Below are 16,986 nucleotides of genomic sequence, written 5' to 3' on the forward strand. Positions count from 1 at the left end.
TCTGCAGCCCCATTGCTTCAACGGTGGCAGGAACGAAAAGTGCAACAATCTTACGGAGAGGTTCAAATGTTTCCTGCCACCACCCATGAAAACTTTTCGTGGAAGAGTTCTCCAGCCAACTGGAACCTCTGGAACAGAGATTTGTGCAGCTGAAGTCTTCAGGCTCACACTGAAAGCACAGCCAGGCATGTTCTCCCTCTTTAGGATTCCTCCTGCACCCATACCCCAGCTTTTCTGCACAGGAAACAGCTGTTTTGTAGGGGCACTGTCATGTCTGTCAGTCCTCTCAGATAAAGGGCGGGCTGGCTCATTTCACCAGTCAATATAGCCAAACCCCATGCTAGAAGACATCAAAATTTTAATGGTGCAAGGCTGCTGTGGTCAATTTGTACACAGAGACCTTATGCCCTGTACTCAGGATCTCTGATCTTATCCAGATGCTGTAGCAAAGCCGCCCTCCCAAGAATCCTTCCCCAAAACTATGAATACAGCTAACCAAAGGGGAAAAACCCCACAAGAGTTGAAAATGAGGCACAGTCAGGAGTCCCTCAAGACATAGTCTTGACATATTTTCAGTGCTGAAATCAGTTGGCTACATTTCAAGTCACACCACGAAGGAGTGGGTCTAACCTGGGGCATCCAAACGTTGCAAGAGCAAGCTGGTAATGTAGCCTTCGGTATGAGCTCAGGCCGAGCACCTGCTCAGGCCGAGCACAAAACCACTTGAATTAGAGACAGAGCACACAGCATTCGCTTGCACCAGCATCTTCCTTGATAGGAGACTAGAATTGGGTGGCTGCTGGCATTCACCAGCAGCAACTCAGCTCTATCCTTGCCTTGCAGTCCCAGGGCCAAAACCTGCTAAGAATGAACTCAGAGGCATAACTCCCATTGACTTCAATGGTATAAGATCAAGCCCCTAAGACGACAGTGGCTGCTACCTCAGCCAACCCCAGGCACCGAACCGGGGACTTCCAGAGTTAACACCACAAGTCTCTGCAGCTTGAGATAGAGAGTGAGGCTTTGTAGGAGGGGCAACGGTAGACTCACATCCTCTGTGGCTCAGGTCAGGGCTGCCCAGAGGATTCAGGGGGCCTGGGGCAAAGCAATTTCAGGGGCCCCTTCCATAAAAAAAAGTTGCAATACTATATTCTCATGAGGGCCCCCTACAGGGCCCAGGGCAAACTGTCCCACTTGCCCCCCCTCCCGGGTGGCCCTGGCTCAGGTACAGAGGACAAAGGGTAACACACACTCACAGGTAGGTTAGAATTGCATTATACCTTCGGGCCAAAACTTCAGATTTCCTATTTCTAGAGTGACAGTAAATTACATGGGGCCAAGTGTTCCAGTGTGCTCAGCACTCAATGGCTTCCACTGAGCCACTTCATTTAGGTGCCTACGCGAGAGCTAGGGAGTGTTGGGCTTTTTAAAAATAGCAACAAACAAAGAAAAACTGGCCCAAAAAACTTTAGCTAAAATTGAGACAGCTAAAAGAGACTGCCATGCAATACTAGCTTAACTGGACTATGAATACCATAACCTTCCCTTGGAAACAATGAAAAAGCCCCATCTGCACAGCCCTGTTCAGTGCAAACGTCATTGCTTTTCATATTGATACATTGGTCGGCAGCAAAAGTGGTGGATCCGTTTGTGTGCGGCGGGCAGGCACCTGCAGTCTCTGGGGAGTGTCACATGCACATTCTGAGAGGTTATTTTGCTTCTGACAATTCCTCTGACAAATAACCAAGCTGCAAGCACATCTTTAAAAGGGGAAAGAGAAGTATCCACAGGATAGGTGTGTAACAAAGAAACCCATTTTACTCCCTGGAAAGAAAATACACAGCACAAATGTTGTTGCTCTATGAGGAATAGTGTTAAGAGCAGAGTCCGTGCTCTAGGAGGAGACCCTTCCAGCAGATATTAGCAACAGGCTAGGACAGAATAATGCAGCCTGCCCGGGTAAGTAACATACCGTTAAAATACTTGCAGGTAAGTCGAATACCTTGGCCAGCCTGGTACTCGAGAGAGATGGGGGGTTGGGCATTTGAGGTCCAGTCCAATGCTGGACTAAGGAATAAAATATATAGCTAGATTTATCCTCTTTAAAAAAAGTCATTTTTAAATAATATTTGCCACATTATAAAATGTAAGGCTAGTTGTGCTGTAGTAACCCATTGCTTCCCGTGTTCGAATCATTCCCTGTTCCCTTCCAACATTGTTTTCAACCCTTGGATCAGGGCGGTCCTCCCTTTGTTCAGCTGCAGACCATCTTGGCAACTTGCAACAACTCCAAGAGTGCATTTCATTTGCATTAAAACGGAGCAGATTGCAGCAGCACTCGCTTTGGGGAGAGGCGTGGCCCAGAAACTCCGGGCCCCAGCATGCATTGCTTCCTATTGAAGCAGGCAGCCTTTCATTGAGATCAAGATGGAGCATTGAACTATGGGATTTGGATTCATAGGCTGCACCTAGAAGACGGGGGTTTAGGGCAAATATTGTAGGCCCCCCAGGGGCCTCATTTCTAAAGGAGAAATAAAATAATGAAAAAAACCCCCACATGCTGCACAGCTAAAAACTCAGGGGTGCTTTTACCTTTGGAGCTCAGAGATTTGAAAAGGCCTTGGCTTCCTGTATGCATCCTGTGATGCTATTATACCTTCTGCATTTATATTTACATCACTGCCCAAACTGGAGTGTCAATTATGGACAAGATATAGGATATTTAAAAAACAAAATCCTGTTACTTCCCATTCCCCTCCAGTACTCCCCTCCAAAGAAACATACTGTGCATTTAGAATTGTTACTTGTTTTAAGACTCTAAAGTAAGGCATGGTTATCGCAAAGATTAGAGTGGATGGAGGAGCCTATTAAGATACCCAGAGGAAATAAGCAACTTCGTCCAAGTCAACGGGATAGTCTGTTAACAGGACTGGGGTCTTCTCAAACAGCTCCCCTTTGTAACTGCGCCATTTGCCAGCCGGGAGGTACACATCTCGCTCTTGCTTGCCCAGCTCCAGGACAGGGGCCACCATGAGGGTATCCCCAATGAGGAACTGGGAGTCAATCTTGTGAGCGAATTCATCCCTGGGAGAAATCCACCAGATGGGCCGTATGATGGGGTCTCCAGTGTCAGTGACCTCTCCAGCCAGCTCCAACAGCAGAGGGGCAACCAGGGACTCATGCAGCTCTGTGAACTTCTGTGCAATCTCAATCACTTCCTTGTCATAGAGCCAGGGGGGTATGGAGAACTGCATGGAGGGCATGAAGGCCGAAAGCTCCAGCCAGCGGATGTACAGCTCCTGGTCCGGGATTTCAACAGCACCTTCTGTCTTGTTGGGGAAAAAATTCCCACCAATCATGTCAGCTGAAATGAAAGGGTATCCCAGCATGCTAATGGTGAGCACGGTAGGGATCAGGGACTTGAGGCCAAGCTCATAGCCCCAAACCGAGTCGCGGTCGATGATACGGAAGAAGCACGAGATGTTTTGGGACTGGTAGCCGACCCTGACTTCAGCGAGCTCGTAGAACGGAATGGCCATTTCCGTGTACCGTCTGGACCAGACGCTGGGATCCGACAAGGGCCTGAAGGTGCTGAACTGCTTTGGAAGGTAGCTCACTTCACCAGCGTCAAATTTAAAGGACGCGATGCCGTACTTGGACCGCAGTTGTTTCAGGTGGCTCTGAAACCACTCCCTGGCTGTGGGATTGGTAAAATCCAATATGGCGCCAATGCCGTTCCACCACTTCACCATCGCGGGAAGTTTCCCCGTCGGCTCCTTGATAAAGAGCTGCCGCTCTATCCCCACTCCAAAATTGGAAGAATTGTAGTTTATAAAGGGATGAGTCCACAGGGTAACTTTAAATCCCTCTTTTTTCAGCGTTTTGAACATTTCTGTCACATTAGGGAACTTTACCGGATCAAAGTCGAAATCGCCATAAGTCTGTGTGTAGGTGTCGTCTATTTCAATATGGCTGCAATTAAACCGGTACTTTTTAATCTTTTCTGCAAAACGCAACAGCTTATCCTGGTCAATATCATTTTTGTAGAGAGCCCATGTAGACCAGATGGGGTACCGGAAGGCGTTTTCTGCTGGGATCTTAGAAGGTTTGTTAAAGTACCTGCGTACCATGTATTTGTGAATGGAGGTCACATCCGAGCCGACGCAGACACGGTAGCTCAGCTCCGGGAAAGGCTGCTGCCCAAGGGGAGGTTTGTAGGGAGAATCTTTATACCTGGCTTGAAAGAAGAGCGACCGTTCACTGGCATTAAACCCCAGGTGGAAGGGCACTGAGTCGTTAATCTTTATAGCTGCCGCTTTCGAGGACAACCAGTACCTTTCCAAGATGCCTCCAAAGCTGCCCCTGAAGGAATACACGTCACTCGTCACAAACGGCATGGGCTCCTGGTACCCTGGGAGTCTGATTGGCCAGTGCTGGACGCTCATTTCACAGCCCCCGTACCAGTGAGCGTCCTCCCAAAACATGGTGTGCTCGACCACCGTGTCCGCCACAAACTCCTCCCAGCGGACGCGGTAGCACATCACCGTGTCCTTGGGCTTGACTGTCTGAATGAAGAAATTCAGCTTCCCTCTGTCCGACCTGGTGCAGGTTAAAATTTCCCCTTCTTTCGAGCAGGACTCCAGGTCGAGGGTGCCCGACTGGAAGGCCAGTCTGAAGACCACCTCCCCATTGTTGTTTTTGATGATGAACCCATCCTTCCTCAGGTCCATCAATTCCGTCTTTAGCCGCTCCGCCTTCCTGAGAGACGCCGTGTAGTAGCACCAAGCCACCACCGCCGCAATGAACAAGATCAGCCCGACGATGACTGCACCGATCATTGGCTTCAGCTCCTTGGACGGCTTCGGCTTCCCCGGGGTGAAGCTGTCAGGCAGGAACGTGTACATGATGCGATTCTTTCTGAAGCTCTCAATCCTAAACAACAACAAGACAGCTGATTTTACGCAAAGCCGAAAACGCTTAGTTTCTTTTGGTAGAGTTCTTGTCAGGCTCTCCAAAAAAGGAAAGGAACAGTGTTGTATGCAGCTGGCATTTCTTCTCCAGATCCCTTCAACCCCTGAACAGTGGTGTCTGAAACAGAAGGGGGAAAAATACCTATAAGCATTCTCTAAGTCAAATATATTACAGTAGAACTTAGAGACCAAGCAATCATGGGGCCCTTTTGCGCCAGGCATTGTACAAATGGAGTAGCAGGCAGCCCCTGTCCTGAAGAGCTAACAATATAAACAGAAAATGGAGACATAGTGGCAGAGGAGTAGAACCATCCAGGCAGAGTGAACGTGATGGAAGCAAATGGCATGTTACTGCCACAGAGTGAGAGTGTGTGTATGTGTTTAGCTAGGAGGGGGATCAGCTAAGTGGAAAGCAAAGGGCATGGAGAGGGGACACTGAAGGGAAGGGGAGACAGGGCTGGGGAGAAGAGGGTAAGAGGGTACATGTGGAGTGAAGCAGAGGTGAAAAGACTCTGGCTGTCAGCACAGGGCAGAGGAAGTCCCGGTAAAACTTTAGAAAATGTGCTGAATGTCCCAAGGTCCCTGCTTTGGTTGCTTCTGCTCCTACTGGCTAACGCGGTGGTCCCCAAACTGTGGGGGTGCAGAGGAATGTTCAGGGGGGAGGGAGTCATAGTGGGACCTGGACCAGCCCCCACAAGGGGCAGGGAGGGAGCGCCACCCAGCCCAGCTCTGCCCTCAGCTCTGCTCCGACTCCAGCTCCTGGCTATGGCTCTGCTACTGGCCCTGCCCCCAGCCCTGCCCCTTGGCCCAGCCCCGGCTGCCGGCCCAGCTGCAGCTCCGCACCCGGCTGTGGCCCTGGCTACCGGCTTGGCCTCAGCTTCCTTCCAGCTGCAGCCCCAGCTCCACGCCTGCTCCCAACCCCACCCCCAGCTGCGGCCGGCCTAAGCCTCAACTTCAAGTTCCTGGCCTGGCTGCAACTCCAGCCCCAGCCCTGGCCCCCAGCCCTGACCCTGCTCCCAGCCGTGGCCCCAGCCCCAGTCGTGGCCACACTTCCCAGCCCTGGGGGAACGCGAGATAAAAAGTTTGGGGACACTGCCAAAGGCAGATGCAGTTTTCATGTCAAACTGTCTCAAAAAGGAACATTTCCATTCTGTTTAACAGACCAAAACAATCTTTCGATTCGGGACTGTCAAAACATTTACCAAAAATGTTACCAACATGTTTTGTACCAAAAATTGTCAAAACATTACCAAATATTTTTGATTCAGAACTTTTCATTGAAATATCAGTTTTTTTTCATTCAGTGATTCCATCCAGTTTGGGATTAAAACAAATGTTGAAACACCAGAATTTCCTGTAAAACAGAAACTCCGATTTTCGTTTAGCAGTAGCCAGACTGCATGTGTGTTGAAGGGAAGATGGTAATCAGAGAAACACGGCACTAGGCCTTTCTAGTTTTCAAAGTCTGGATTAAGACATTAGCTTGCCTAACACTAGAGGCTAAACTGAAAAGCTTTACACACCTTTATTGGGCAGTGCTAATTAACAGCCACAGAAGAGTGACCAGGAATGAGATCTCCAAGCAATCAAACTTAATTTTATCTATGTCTAAGTCAGATGTGGGCAAACTGCGCCTGCGGGCCAAATCCTGCCTGCGGGACCATCCTGCCTGGCCCCTGAGCTCCTGTCTGGGGAGGCTGCCCCCATCCCCTCCCCTGCTGTCCCGTCCCCCTGAAGCAACGCCACTGTGCGGGCAGCATGGCTGGCTCCAGCAAGGCTGTGAGCTTCTGCTGCTCTGAGCGGCATGGTAAGGGGGTGGGGGTGTTTGGATAAAGGGCAGGGAGTCGTGGGGGGCAGTTAGGGGACAGGGAGCAGTTGGATGGGGTGGAGGTTCTGGGGAGGGGGCGGTCAGGGGATGGGGAACGGTGGGGTTGGATAGGCGTGGGAGTTCTGGGGGGCCTGTCAGGGGGCTGGGGTGTGGATAGAGATTGGGATAGTCAGGGGATAGGGAGCATGGGGGGTTGAATAAGGGGTGGGGTCCTAGGAGGGGGCGATCAGGAGACAAGGAGCAGGGGGGGTTGGATGGGTCGGGGATTCTGAAGGGGGCAGTCACAGGGTGGGAAGTGGGACGGGGCAGATAGGGGGTGGGGGCCTGGCTGTTTGGGGAGGAACAGCCTTCCCTACCTGGCCCTCCATACAGTTTTGCAACCCCGATGGGGCCCTCATGCCATAAAGTTTGCCTGCCCTGGTCTAATCTTCATCACAGAATTAACTCAAGTTATCTTCACTCAATTAACAAACTGCAGAGTTAATCTAGCTCGAGTGAGAACCACTCAAATTGTACAGAGTGGCTGGACTGTCAGCTGACAAACTGTGCTAACTCAAGCGTTGGCCGATTCCCTCTCACCCATCTCTTGCATTCGGTCTAATGCATCTTGAGTTCTGTGGGGCATGAACTGCTGCTGACTGTTACATAACTGTAGAAACAGGGGCAGCTCTAGGAATTTTGCTGCCCCAAAAGTACAGCAGGCAGGCTGCCTCCCGCGGCTTGCCTGCGGAGGGTCCGCTGGTCCTGCGGCTTTGGCGGACCTCCGCCAAAGCCGTGGGACCAGCAGACCCTCCGCAGGCAAGCCACTGAGGGCAGCCTGCCTGCCGCCCTCGCAGCACCGGCAGATCGCCCCCACGGCTTGCCGCCCCAGGCACGCACTTGGCGTGCTGGGGCCTGGAGCCACCCGTGTAGAATACATAGCACTCTGGAGCCTTGCAGCTTGATTAAGATTCCTAGGTACTGCCTTAATATGAATGATTTAGAGTAAAGGGTTCAGTTTCCAGACAGGATGGCCCCCGGCTGGATCTATGGCTTTTATATGTGCTGCTTTGTGAGCAGCATTTTTATTATGCCAATTGCACAAGTCTGAGCCCTCATATTAGCTTTTTAGCCACCAGAAGGTTCATTTGAACTGGGATTGTGGGCCTCTAATGTGACAAATCCTATTGACACCTTCTCACTCTAATATCCCATCACTCACAGCTGCTGCATGGCACGCTGTGCGAGCCAGTGTCTCATTAAAGCAAAGAGAGAGATGCCAGGCCTTCTGCAGCAAACACTGCTGCCTACTAGAAAGGTTTCTAATGGGCCTTAACTGGAGGGTATGGATTTGCTGCTCTCATGTTTGAGGCTGATGAAGTGGTAATGTTGGCCATACACTAAGAGCAAATGAAGATTCTTGGGCTGATTTTTTCTTTTTAACAGATTAAGGGGAAATTGCTTTTTTCCCTTGTTTCAAAGTGCTTGCTCCTGGAAATAATGGGAGCCTCTCTGTTACACGCTGCATGCCTTCAACACCTAGGGAGAGACAGCAGTGATTACAAGCCCTAGTGACAATACTGCAATTGAAAGCAAGAATTCTGCATGCACTTGACTACAAGGATATGTATTAAAGCTGTATCAGGAAGCCAGGGAGGATGTGGCAAGATTCTAGGCAGAAGCTCTATATCAGGCCTGCACAACTTGTAAAGCGGTGAGGGCCATATTACTCCAAAGAAAACAGCTGGGGGCCAAACCCCCTCGGCCTCGCCGAAACACCCCACCCCTGCCAGCACTGCCCAGCCCCGTTGAAACATCTCCCCCGCCCCAGCGCCACCCAGCCCCCCGAAACACACCCCCCCGCGCCACCCAGCCCCCCCAAAACACCATCCCCCAGTGCTGCCCAGCCCCCCCGAAACACCATCCCCCGCCCCAGTGCTGCCCGGCCCCGCGGAAACACCCCCCCCAGTATAAAGCCTCGCCGCCACTGCCCGCCTGCTCAGCTCGTCATCCCCCAATGAAATAAGGGGAGAGGAAAAGGGCAACAGTTTGAAGGGAGTTTCTGGGGCTGTGAATTAAGGGGAGGGGAAAGGGGGGCAGTGTGAAGGGACTGGATGTGACTGTCCAACACACAAACACAGGGGCGCAGGGAACCCGGGGCAGGAGACAGCGTGACGGGCTGGGGAGGGGGAAGGTCCCTGGACCAGGGAAGGGGGCAGCAGTTGGGGCAGGGCAGGTGCAACACACACACACACACACACACACACACACACACACACACACACCTCTCTCTCCCCCTGGGGATTTCTTGGCTGCCCACAGACAGTTCAATCCCCCCCGCCCCGCCCCAATCACTACGGAGGCCGCCATGGAACCAACTAGCGCAGTAGCCACCCTGTCCCCAACCAAAGGAGGGGATTCGGGGGGGGGTATCTCGGCCCAGCTTCCCCTCCCCTGCCCCCCCCGAGGTGTGGCTTGAGCCCAGGCCGGGCGCCCCTCCCCTCGCTCGGCACTTACCGGCTCTGCCTTGTGCCCAGCGCTTCCTGCCTCAGTGGGCCCTGGAAGTGATGCACCCGCTGTGCGCCAGGCGGGGGGAGTGGGAGACGGAGACACGTGTGGTTCTGGCCGTTAGGGCGGTCTGAGGGGTGGCCCCCTCTCCCCGGTCAGGGGGCGAACCTAGCAGCCCTACCCCGCCGCTTGCCCACGGGCCGCACAGTGAGCCCACGTGGGCCGCATGTTGTGCAGGCCTGAGGATAATTGTTTAGTCTGCAGAAGAGAAGAGTGAGGGGGGATTTGATAGCTGCTTTCAACTACCTGAAGTGGGGTTCCAAAGAGGATGGAGCTCGGCTGTTCGCAGTGGTACCTGATGACAGAGCAACGAGTAATGGTCTCAAGCTGCAGTGGGAGAGGTTTAGGTTGGATATTAGGAAATTTTTCACTCAGAGAGTGGTGAAGCACTGGAATGGGTTCCCTGGGGAGGTGGTGGAATCTCCTTCCTCAGAGGTTTTTAAAGTCAGGCTTGACAAAGCCCTGGCTGGGTTGATTTAGTTGGGAATTGGTCCTGCTTTGAGCAGGTGTTGGACTAGATACCTCCTGAGGTCCCTTCCAACCCTGATATTCTATGATTCTATGATAACCTTGTGCTAACACTGCATCCTTCATTGTGTGCAGTGCTGTAGCCATGTTGGTCCCAGGATATTAGAGAGACAAGGTGGGGGAGGTGATATCTTTTATTGCACCAACTTCTGTTGGGGAGAGAGACAAGCTTTCGAGCTACACAGAGCTCTTCCTCAGGTCTGGGAAAGGCACTCGGTGTCACAGCCACGTACAAGGTCGAACAGGTAGTTTAGCAGCAGCACATATTCTAAGAGATCATTCTAGGTGAGGTGGCCACTTAACACCTCCCTAGTCATAGGACAAAAAGGGGCTACAGATTTCATGAGTGAGCACTTCTTGTTGGAGGTTAGCTAAATCCCCATCCTCTTAACTGTAACCCTTATGGGTTACAGAAGTTGGTTCAATGAAAGGTACCTCAAACACCTTGTCTCTCCTCTGTGCTCCTTATTCTAACAAAGCTCCTTGTTCAGAGATAGAAGAAAGCAACGCTTTGTGTGATTCCTCTGCATTAGAGCTAAGGCTACGATTTAGTCATGGGTATTTTTAGTAGAAGTCACGGACAGGTCATGGTCAATAACCAAAAAGTCAGGGCCAGTGACCTGTCTGTGACTTTTATTAAAAATACGCCTAACTAAATTTTACCTGCTGATGGGGCGGTGCTCCACCGGATGCTGCTGCTCCTGGGGGGAGGTGCGACCTGTGGCCCTGCCACTGCTCCTCCAGGCCGGGGTGGCTTGGGGCACCACTGCTGCTCTCAGACTGCTGCTCTGGGGCAGTGCTCGGGACCAGTTGCCTGCAGCTGCTGCAGCAGCAATGGGTGCAGCTGGCCCCAGGGCCACCCCAGCTGCTCGGGTAGTTCTGGGGTCAGCCGCACCAGCTGCTGCAGAAATCACGGAAGTCCTGGAAAGTCACGGAATCTGTGACCTCCATGAAAGATTCGAAGCCTTAATTATAGCCTGGCATACCCCATAAAGGTTACAGTTAAGAGGATGGGGATTAGTCCCAGGGAACAACCTGGAGAATAAACTTTCAGAGGAGATCAGGTGAATTCAGAGTCTGACCATCTCTAGGAAACTCTGCAAAATCTTCCTCTTTGAAACAGTTTTTCCACCACTGTATGACACCTACAACACTGATCCCTACCCCTTCTATTCAATAAACCTATTCAACAACAAAAACACCCTGAAACAAATCAATCTACAACAAAAATTTTAAACAAACAAAATCATTACCCTAAAAAGGGGAAGACGTGTGAGAAACTCCATGAAATCCACTGCTGTGAAGTCTGCACTATTATCAGTTTTGATATCACAGCAAATGATGCTAGCATTTTATACTACTGTGCATAGATTAAAGCATGGGACAAAGCAATACTTTGGGAGGTGGTGACCAAGCCACTACTCATTTTTACAATCTGTTTAATAGATCAGGTTTTCACTTTTCAGGAAACTTCAGAACCTCCCTCCCCTCAAATTTTCTGGTATCAACGCAAAACCAGAAACCCAACAGTTTTTGTAAACTTTTCCTCCACTTAGAAACAACATCATTTTTAACCAACAAATAAGTGTTTAGTTTCCATTTTTATATCAAAATACAGAATTTCAGTTTTGCTTAAACAAATAGAACGACCAGTTCTACTGGTTAATAAAACTCACGTTTCACTTTCCATGCTGCTACCTACACACTGACTTCCCTCATCAATCAAAATACCAGAAATCTTTGCTTTAGTTCAAGGCCTTGCTAAAAATCTTATCCCTCTTTTCAACTATCATTCCCTGCTAATCACCTCAGCCTCTGCTCACAACACCCATGTCTTTGCTATAACACTTGTTGGAAAACCAAACTTTTCGGTCTTAAAACTAGAACCAACAGAACATGTGGCGAAACGTGAATATCTAACTCCATGATCTCTTATCTCAGACTTCGCCTGCATTCCATCTCTGTCTGTTAGTCCTCTGACTTTGCAAGCATGTTTATAACTCTCTAGCATTGACTTCATAGGACTACGCGTGTGTGCAACTTTCTGCCTGCCTGTAGGATTAGGGCCTAGGACAATATTCTCTTCCGGACAGGATTCTTATCATCACTTAGGAAAAAAGTACTTCTATAAAGCACCCTGCATGTCCTTGAGCTTACATGAACAACAGCACACATGCAGCTAACTTCTGATGCTAAAACCAACACTCCAGCAGGAAGAAATAGCAGATTTACTCCTGGAGGAATTCTATGCCCCCAAAATTATTTTTTTTGCGCAGAATATTTTAAAATTCTGCTGCGCAACTGGGCTTGGGCTATCAGCCCCATGCACGGTGGGGCTCTCGCTGTCAGCCTCCAGGCTCGGGCTGCCATGCGTGGAGCTGCAGGGGGAAAATTCTGCAGGGGAAAAAATAAAATTCTGTGGGGAACATAAATTCTGCACTGCAATATTTGCTGCTTCAGAGGGAGCAGAGAAATCCCTATGTTACTCTCCTAAGGCCTCATCCTACAATGACCAGGACCCACTAGGAGTAGGGCCCTAATCAGGTGTGCATGCTACAGCGAACGGGCTCGCATCCTGACTACCTGCAGAATAAGCAATTCAGGGGTTAAACTGCAGAGACTGAAGTGCAACCACCTGATGATGCAAAGCTGCTTTCCACTTACCATCATCCTCGAGCCCAGGAATGAGGGAACCCAGGGCTCTGTGGAATTTGGCTGCTGTACAGCTCACTTAATTAAACCTATCGCTCACATGGGCTAATCACCCCTTAATTCCACAACAATCCCATTATTTAAAGCAACTGAAAGGCTAGAAAGCTAAAGGCCTCTCTGACTGAGGAGTGAAGAGATTTGTCTAGTCCAGACTTCACAGGTTTTTTTCCCTTCATTCGGTCTCCGAATAGCAGTCGTGTCCCTTCACTTTCCCTCAAACCTCAGGTTCCCTCCAGTTCCTGAATCGTCCAGTTTCCCTCTTGCTGCTTCTCAGCTCTCAGTCGCTGCTGACTCACAGCATCTCTGTGCAGTAGTGTTCTTATTGTTTTCCATGAGCTGGCAGTGCCTGCGTGACTGCATTGCTAATGTTACAGGAGATGGGATCACAGCCCATAAGGAGGGGGAAATGGGACATACACCATAACATAGTGGACAGAACTAGGCTTGGCGGGTTGAACTGGCTACCTGGGTGACCTTGGACAAGTCATTTAAGCTCCCCTGGGCCTCAGTTTCCCTTCTGAAAACAGAGCTAAAATTTCCCTACCTCACATAATCCATTAATAATTATGAGGGGCTTAGATAACTGCAGGGAGGCTTGCCATGGAAATAGATAAAATCTATTGTGACACTGCCTCCTGCAGCCTTTGCATTTTTTAAAACCTTTTAAGCATCTCCGAAATCTACAAACACAAATTCAGCCTCAGACAGGCCACTACCTGGTCTCTAGTGCCCAAAGGGTTAACTTGAGCTCAATGTGGGATAGACTATAAAATCTCTGCTTGGGAGGGCTGGGATCAGCCCAGGAGCACAGAACTAGTTAGAACTCCAGCCTCAGTGGTTTTTTATCCACTCTCATTTCTTGTTGGAAATGCTATTTCCTTAAGGGCTGTCCTTGCAGACTGCGGCTGTGTTCTCTTTTCTCAGGTAAGTCGTCTGACCATTTTGCAGTCTCTACCTCCCTGGAAGATGGATACGTTTGTGTTCATCCCATTTTAAAGATGGGGAAATTGAGGCATGGGAAGGCGAAATGACTTGTTCAAAGTCACATAGCAGATCAGTGGCAGAGCGGGAAATAAAACTTGGGGTCTGGGCTCACAGGCACTTTTTCTAGCCATTAGGCAACACTTCTCCCCTCAAACACATGTGGACCAAATTGATGAAGTGCAACTCTCTTCAGGCTGGCTGAGAAGGAGGTAATAATGAAAGCCAGAACTGCTGATGATGACTGAAGGAATTCCTCATTGCCTATCTGTATGGGATGCCCACAGACCAGAGCACGGTGAGCTGTGAAAATCGACGCAGATGCACTCAATCCAAGTTATCACAAGCACGACATTACTAGGATGAAATTTTGTCCCCACTAAAGTTAAGGGCAAAGCTCCTGCTGATTTCAATGGGGCCAGGATTTCATCCCTGGAACTTGGGGCCAACTTGTTCAACAGAGCTGGGGCTCACCTTGGAAGCAAAATCATAGGGTCAGGCTGGAACCTCTTGACTCAAAATAGGAGAGCTCCGAGCATCTGTGTTGGAGGCAGAACTCCCTGTAGGCGTGGGAGCTAAGGAAAAGCAGGTGGGATGCTATGCAATAGACTCACAAGAACTCATAGGGCAAAACCCTGCTGAATTTCAAAAGCCTGCTGTAAACATCAAAGATGTTAGAGCTGCTGTATTCATTTAGACAGAATAAGTGGTAACATAACCCAGTCACTGTGCAACATTAGACAGTGTTAAACAAGGTTTGGTGTTTGGTACACAGAGATCTCCTCCTGCTTAGCACCACAGCAAACACACTAGGAAATATCCTTTTAACCTTTTACTAAAAATCAAGAAAAGAAGAACAATGAAAGCCTTTGAAATGTAAGGCATTGAATGAGGCTTTCATTTTAACAACTTCTCTTCCCTTTAGTTGGGGGGAGTTTTTTAAAAGGGAGCGAAAAAAAACACCTTGTTTGACAGGCTCTCAGATGTATCAGAGATTGCCATAACTTGTCCTTGTTGGGAGAAAAGAGAAGTTAGTTGAGATGGGCTGGTGTTGCTGTTACAGTCTGATCCCATTTCAGCCCCAGTGGTGTTTAGGGCTCAGATGAAGCCAGTAGAGGTGGCGATGATGTCTGGGTCCCTCTCTCTGGCTCAGTCTGGTCAGGGAATCTATCAGGATTAGGACAAAGAAGGTCTGGGGTCCTGGGAGATGGTGGGAGTGGCAGCCATGATGGTGAAACTTGCCAATTTTTCTTCTCTAAAGTCTCTTTCTTTAAAGGACCCATAAAAAGAGTGATAGGTGGACTAGCCCATCCCCTCATGATTTTGTCTGCCCGTTAGGCCTAGATTCCAACGCACCAACTTTGGTTACATTCTGGTTCCACTTTTCCTGTTTACCAGGCATGATATTAACGCAGCCCTTGAGGTATCAGGAGGCCTTTTGGTTTGGACTCATTCAGTCTGTCTCCTGTTTGCACCTTTTCCCTTCGCCCCACCCCTTCTCTGCCCCCTCCTTCGAGGCTCCCCTCCCGCTGCTTGCTCCTCTCCACTTCCTTCCTGGAACAGGGGGGCTGCCATGGGGCCATGGCCCCATCACTTTTTCCTGCCTTTATCAAGCCACGGGGCAGGTGAGGGAGGCAGAGAGGAGCGAGTGGCGGGGCCTTGAGTGCGGGGAAGGCTGAGCAGGGGCGGGGCAGGGCAGAGCGCAGGTGAGTGGGGGGAGGCCTCAGGGGAAGAGGTGGACACAGGCAGGGCCTTGGGGGAAGGGGCGGAGCGAAGTGCAGGCAACAGCATGATCCGGGCATTGGTGGCCCCCGGCTCCACTTCTATGGAGCTTCACTTCTGGTGCTCCAAAGGCAGCAGTGGGCCAGGATGCCTCTGGAGGGGTGACCGGCACCACATCCGCAGCCTTTCCCCCCTGCATGGCCGGCCTTTTTTTGGGGGAGGCTTAGCCTTCCCTGGCCTCTTAAACACGCCACCCATGAGTAGAGAATCATTGCATGGGAGAAGTTGTTGAGGGAAACAGTAACAGAAACACAGTTCTATAGGCCAGCATGCAGCGGGTGGGGGTGCTTTATACTGCACACTAATTCTTTACCTCTCCAGAAATCATTCCAAACACCATATATTCAGTAGAGCTGGTGGAGAAGGGAAAGTATATTCCACAAGTAACTTCCAAAAAATAAATGTGTCTTTTCTAACGTTTTCAACTGAAAAACGTTATTCCCGGGTCAGGGAAACAAAACATTCTCTGACTTTACATGGGCCCCCACCCCCCAGGGGGTGAAGAGAGATGGGGAATGTCGGATTTTTCTGACCAAAACTAAACAAACTCACCCCTTTTGATTTTCTTCAAAAAAATGTTTTAACAAAAACTGAAATCTTGTGAAAACTCCCAATTTTGTTAATTACAAAAATTATAAAATATAGTTAAAAAAACCCCAAAAACAAAACAAAAAAACCTCCACCCACCCAAACTCCTCTTTGCTGGAAAACATTTTGATTAGCTTTAATGGTCACAGAAAGATCTTCTCAGATGAGATTTGCAAAAAGACAGAGGGACTCAGGGAGGGAGAGAAATATATAGGCAGATGCTTGACCATTAGGCACGTAAACAGTTGGCTGCTCTGTTTCTATGGGGCCTCTTTTTCCTGGTTCTCTTGTCTGTTGCGTCTTGTGCTGCCTTCCAAGGGTCTCTTGCCCTCTCTTCTCCCTCTCCTGTTCTTGCTTTGCGCTTTCTAGTCCTACACCCACTGGCTAAGCCAAGAAGCTGGTGGCCAAGTAAAAGCCGCTAGGATCTTGGCATATCCATGCCTCAAAATGAGATTATAATAACCCTCACTTGGCTGCTGCTGAATAGAACATAACTGGCTGGAGCAGAGTCATGAGCAGGAGCAGCATAGATGGGCTTTTGCCCACTGGAAATAGCTTTTGGTAGGGTGGTTCACTAGCACTCATCAGCAGAAACAACTATCCTCCCACCCTGGGCGCTGTGTGTGTGTGCGCGTGCGTACACACATAGGGCCAGCTTTAGGAAGTGCGAGGCCCGATTTGAACATTTTCAGCGGGGCCCCGGCAGGGATGATTTAAAAAAAAAAATTTTAAAAAAAGCCTTTCGTTTTCCCAGGAGGAATTTTTAAAATTTAGCCTGACATGTCCGGGAAAATACAGATGTATGTTAACCCTACCTAAAGTTCTTTTTTAAAAAGATGGGCCTGAACTAGAAATGAGCTCTGTTTCACATGTGTGGGTCCCTGCCACTCCCTGGGGTGTGCTACGGTGACCAGATGTCCCGATTTTATAGGGAAAGTCCCAATTTTTGGGTCTTTCTTATATAGGATCCTATTACCCCCCACCCCGTCCCGATTTTTCACATTTGCTGTCTGGTCACCCTACAGTGTGCACATGTGTGGGTCCCAGCTG

The 16,986-nt window shown here is 49.8% G+C and overlaps 1 protein-coding gene across 3 annotated transcripts in view; it reads right to left on the reverse strand.

Annotated features, from left to right (window-relative positions):
- Window positions 1-1,131: 1,131 nt before the first annotated feature.
- Window positions 1,132-16,986, reverse strand: part of LOC115653648 (myogenesis-regulating glycosidase-like) — a 31,863-nt gene continuing 16,008 nt past the window's right edge. For 2 of the 3 annotated variants that reach the window (XM_030567150.1, XM_030567151.1), the window contains exon 2: window positions 1,132-5,088. In XM_030567150.1, coding sequence (XP_030423010.1) covers window positions 2,868-4,904 — 2,037 coding nt within the window. In that variant the 5' untranslated portion in view covers window positions 4,905-5,088 and the 3' untranslated portion in view covers window positions 1,132-2,867. Of the gene's footprint in view, window positions 5,089-12,537; window positions 12,842-16,986 lie in introns of those variants that run through there. The other variant, XM_030567152.1, reaches the window with a different exon arrangement.

The sequence above is a fragment of the Gopherus evgoodei genome, chromosome 6 (genome assembly GCF_007399415.2).
Source record: "Gopherus evgoodei ecotype Sinaloan lineage chromosome 6, rGopEvg1_v1.p, whole genome shotgun sequence".
NCBI classification, from domain to species: Eukaryota; Metazoa; Chordata; order Testudines; family Testudinidae; genus Gopherus; species Gopherus evgoodei.